Source organism: Buceros rhinoceros, unplaced genomic scaffold, assembly GCF_000710305.1.
Source record: "Buceros rhinoceros silvestris isolate BGI_N320 unplaced genomic scaffold, ASM71030v1 scaffold7412, whole genome shotgun sequence".
Lineage (NCBI taxonomy): Eukaryota > Metazoa > Chordata > Aves > Bucerotiformes > Bucerotidae > Buceros > Buceros rhinoceros.
The window spans coordinates 30,667-35,430 of NW_010398255.1; the positions used below are offsets into that span (position 1 = coordinate 30,667).

Sequence of the window (4,764 nt, forward strand, 5' to 3'; positions counted from 1 at the left end):
AGATGTGATTGAGTATCACCAAATCCATCTCCTTCTGTGAAATGTGTCTTGCCATCTCCCAGCCCCTTGAACCACCATGACACCAGCCATAGTCATGGCCACCACACAGGGCTGTCCCAGCAGCAGCCAGTCACTGGGCTGCAGCTCAGTCCTAACCTCCCTGCTACCCCTCCACACCCCTAATCTTAAACCAGACCCGCAACCCACAGACCACCCAGCAAGGACAGCGCTAAAAACAGCCTGACTCCCAGGCACTTGCTGCTCTGGTGTGCTGTCAGGGTTACAGAACTCGTGGTTACTCCTCAGGGTCTACTCTGCAAGCACTTACGTGCTTTAAGGGGTGCAAGGGCATTCATGGCAGGAATTTATGGGAAGCAGGCAGCAATAAAAATTCTTTTCTCTAAGGAAGCAGATGAGAGACATGACAGCCCCTCTTCTGGCTGCAATGGAGAGGCTGAAGACTGGCTGGTCAGCCTTTGCCCTGAAACCCAGCAAGAGCAATGCTCAATAAAACAATGCCTGGAGCCAGATGCTCGCAATCATTTAACACAGACATTCCCACCTCGGCTACACTGGATCCTTCCCCATGCTGAGGAAGCTCTGGACAAAGGCTTTTGTCAGGAATTACTCAGTCCAGCAGCTGGGGTTCTCCAGGGCCAACTCTTGCCGCACAGACCTTCAGCAGGCAGCTGGCTGGCTGGGTTGTGAGGAGCACGGGAAGAGCTGGCTTCTCCAAAAACCAAATGGATATTCATGCTTTCACTTTGCAGAGGACCCTTTCCATTTCATCAGCAGCAGTCTGCTGATGATCATCACCTGCCCATCAACAGGAAACGAGAACCTGCCTAGGGAACTGGAATGCTCAAACCTCCATGAGGGACCTCTGCCCACAAAGAACTCCAGGATTCAACTGGCCAGAAAAGTGAGTCTCTCTTCTTACTTCTAAAGGGCAGGTTTGGGCACTCAGGTGCGTACTAAAGACAACCAGGAGGGTTTGTCAAACTGTTAGCAAGCTGCCCAAGATGTCAGATGTTTAGACTGCATGATATGGTATAGGGACTGGGCTCACGGAATGTGGTTTGAAGATCAAAGCCCAGACTTCAGTTCTCACACTGTGTCTCTTCTGCTGGTTTCTCAGTTTAACTCACTCTGAAATTGCACTCAGGACAGTTGTCTGCCACTGGGATACTATATTTAGCAATGCTGCCAAAGCACATCAGAAGCACATGATGGAAGGGGCAACATATGTGTGTGTATATATGTTACACACAAGAGTCCTCTGATGCGTTAAAAAAATCTTTTCTTCATGCTGTGGAGCCAGGCCAGAGGTGTGCACCAGCACTGCTCTGTCCCCTGGCACACCCTGCACTCGTGAATAGCTCAGGCATTTGCCAAGAAGGCTCAGGCCAGCGTATCTCCTGCTCAGCAACAAGCTGCAAAGGCCCCTTGTTTTAGGAGAAGAAAACCCAGCATGTTTCTGCAGTGGTCTTTTAGGATGCAGATGCAAGAGATAAGAGAGAGGGAAGTCATTCCAGGGACCTGGCCCCTGCCCAAGCAGAGGGCGTTCAACAGTGATAAGAATCAAGGCAAGAGCACAAGAGGTTTATGTTCCAATCTAAAATTCTTATTTTAGCTTTACAAAGCAGAAAGCATCTCTGATCAGCCAGGTTATCAGATTGGCCTGGAAATCCTTACTCCCTCTCTGCCTGCCCCAACAAGAGCTCTTGAGACAGCCAGGGGCTTGCCTGTTGTGTCTTCTACCCACCTACTGCTCCTGAGATAAGCCCAGCTCCACCGATCCCAGTCAGAGACCACACGTAGAAGTTTGTGAAGTAAGAATAGGAACAGGACTAGATCACAGACTTGTAAAGCCTCATCCCAAGAGGGTCTGGAGATCTTGTGGTTTTACAGGAAGACTCTGGCAGAAGGGTCTCTGCATTCAGAGGCAGCTACAGCTGACCAAGCCTGGTCCAGGGCAGAGGCAGTCACACCCTGCAAGCACATACATCAGCAGACATCCTCCTGCTGGAATCAAGTGCCTCCACACAACACCTGACTGCACCAGGCAAACACGCTCAGGACACTGAGCACACGTGCTGTAGCCCTCCTCCACACCTCATGCCTCGCCTCAAGTGTGCGGACCCCATTATCGAGTGCTGGGCAAGAGCCAGAAATCACAGGATGGCAGAGGTTGGCAGGCACCTCTAGAGACAGTCTAGTTCAACCCCACTCAGAGCAGGGTCAGCAGAAGCATGTTGCCCAAGAGTACATCTGGCATGCTTTGAATACCGCCATGGATGGAGACCTCACAATTTCTCTGGGCAACCCAAATTCTGTCTTTCGGCTTGTGCCCATTACCTCTTGTCCTGCTGCTGGGCAACACTGAGAAGGACCCTCTGCCAAGCATGTCTCGCTGGCTGGATTGAACTGTCCCTTTACGCAACAGGAGCACAGCATTGTACTTCAGAGGTATCAGCCTCTTGGGCTTCCAGGGCTGAGGCACCTCAGCAAGGCACTCTGCCAGGGACCTGCTGCCGCCTTTCTGAGGGGCGTACGCAAACGTGGCCATTTGAAAAACAGGAGCAAAAATACTCCTTCACCTAACGGCTCTGCCACAGGACAGGACAACAAGAGACTGAGAAGTATCACACATCATTGTCATGGAAACCCCTCCAGTGCCTCAGGTACAGGTACTGTCCCTGCTCGGCAAGGCTGGCCACAGAGGGTGGATTCTGTGCCATCTGTCAGCCAGGAGGGCCCAGCTCCTGTTTGTTTCAGGGCTCAGTGGGAAGCGAAGCAATAATTCCACCTCTCAGATTCTCCAGGGGCAGAAGAGCAAACGACAACAATGAGCTCAAGGTGTCAGGGGAAACCACCCCACTGAGGCATGGCTGAAGCCCCAGGGACTGGGGGACTGCCACCAAGCAGCACTGGAAATAGCTATGGTCCAGGGACACCCAGAAAAAACAGTGAGAGCACGTGGGGCAGGATAAGGGAAGGTGATAAAGAAGCTGCGCTAAAACACCGCAGCAGGATTAGATCGTTGGGAGGCCTGGAGGACAGGCAGAGCCTGGGGAGAGCTCACAGGGTACAGGAGGAGACAGCTCTGCTGAAAACAACCCAGGCACGAGCACAAGAGAACACGTAACAGATCAGGATCCACTGGGCAGTCAGAAGTATCGGGTCATTGTGGGGCTGCTGGAAGACAGGACTGAAGTGCCATGTCAGGAGGCATGTGAGGAGCTGGAGAAATCCTGCCCAGCGCAAGGCTCCAGCCAGCCCTGGGTATCACCAACACACGGAGGATCACACAGGGTTCGATGGACTGAGGTGCTTGTTTCGGCTGCAGTGCACAAGGTCACACACACAACTCCCACAGCACCATACAGCACCGACCAAAGGCGAGCCAGGGTTCCCCAGAGCAGACGGGCTGGAGGAAGCATCAGGGGATGGGGTACTGGAGACAGACTCAGGGGGGCAGGCAGCCCCAGCCACACACGGGAGAGCTGGGCAAACCCAGCCCGGCTAGGTGTGTGCGCTCAAGGACAGGAGAGGCTCGGGCACTGCAGCACCACCTCAGCTATGAGGGCAGCCGAGCAATCCAGCTCTCTCATCAGCCATCGCCCAGTCCCACATCCTACCCAGTCTGGCAGAACACCAGGGCACCGCGCAGGTACGGTTCTTTTCCGCAGCCATCTACAATACCTGTCACCCACAGCACATCAGCGCACTTCCCTCGGTCAAGAGGAACCTGAGTGATGTCTCACAGGACAGCTATGTGCAACCACGAGCTCCCCGCAGGAGAGGTCGGCTTTTGCGTCACAGAAGCTAGGAACCCCCAGTTTCCAAAATGCAGAAGCCAGTGCATTATATCAGCCTCGTCAGCACCCAGCCTGAACCGCAGCTGCAGACTGCACTCCAGACAGCAGCAGATCGAGCCACAGGAAACCTCCAGAAATCATCTTTGGGCACAGATGGGCAAAGAGAATGCCCACATTCAGATGTACGTGGGCAGACGCTCAGAAAAGGGCAACTTACACAGATTTTAAGAACTCTAGTCTTCGCTCCACAGTTCTTCTTGAGCAGCATCTTCTGAAAGAGAAGTAGAATCCAGGGGTTAGTAGCAGTAGCAGGAGGGAACATAAAGAGGGAGGTTGCAGGGAGCCTCTTCTCACCAACATTTCAGCAGCAGACCATAAGGATGTATGGATGCTTCAGTGAGCTAAGAAAGACTAAGAATTACCAGAGGGGGCCATCAGGTAACCAGCTAACCTGCGGCTTTCTCAGCCAGCCTGCACAGAATCCTTTGGCAGCAGCTGATACTCCGCGTCTCAAAAGTAGGTACAGGAAATTCCACAGAGAAAGAGATGGAACAACTGTCAAAAAGGAAGTTTCTTCCTAATTTCTGTCAATTAGTGGTTAGACTTTGCCCTGAAGCAGGTGAATGTATCTTTCAAGAAAAGAGTCTGTTTAATGTAAATGTGGATGCTTCCATTACTTAACAGCTATGCTCATTATGTTTATTTGTTTAGAATTAAAAACAAGGTCAAAAACACCTGCCCACAGTCCCAAATCCCTTTGCCATATATTGTAAGAGTCATTAAACTCATCATAACACACGAACCACACAGCTTGCAAACAGGATACGTCTAAGACAGCCATTACTGTGTCACTACAGAAACAAACAGGTGAGCTGCAGCTCTACCCTAGTTCTGAGACAGTGCTTGGAAAATTGGCAGGGGAATAAAACCACTCTTTTCCCTC

The 4,764-nt window shown here is 51.9% G+C and overlaps 1 protein-coding gene across 1 annotated transcript in view; it reads right to left on the bottom strand.

The window, feature by feature from the left end:
• LOC104488926 overlaps nucleotides 1-4,764 on the bottom strand; it is a 32,463-nt gene that overhangs the window by 6,559 nt on the left and 21,140 nt on the right. The window contains exon 4 of the mRNA XM_010131026.1: nucleotides 4,039-4,092. Coding sequence (XP_010129328.1) covers nucleotides 4,039-4,092 — 54 coding nt within the window. The remainder of the gene's footprint in view (nucleotides 1-4,038; nucleotides 4,093-4,764) is intronic.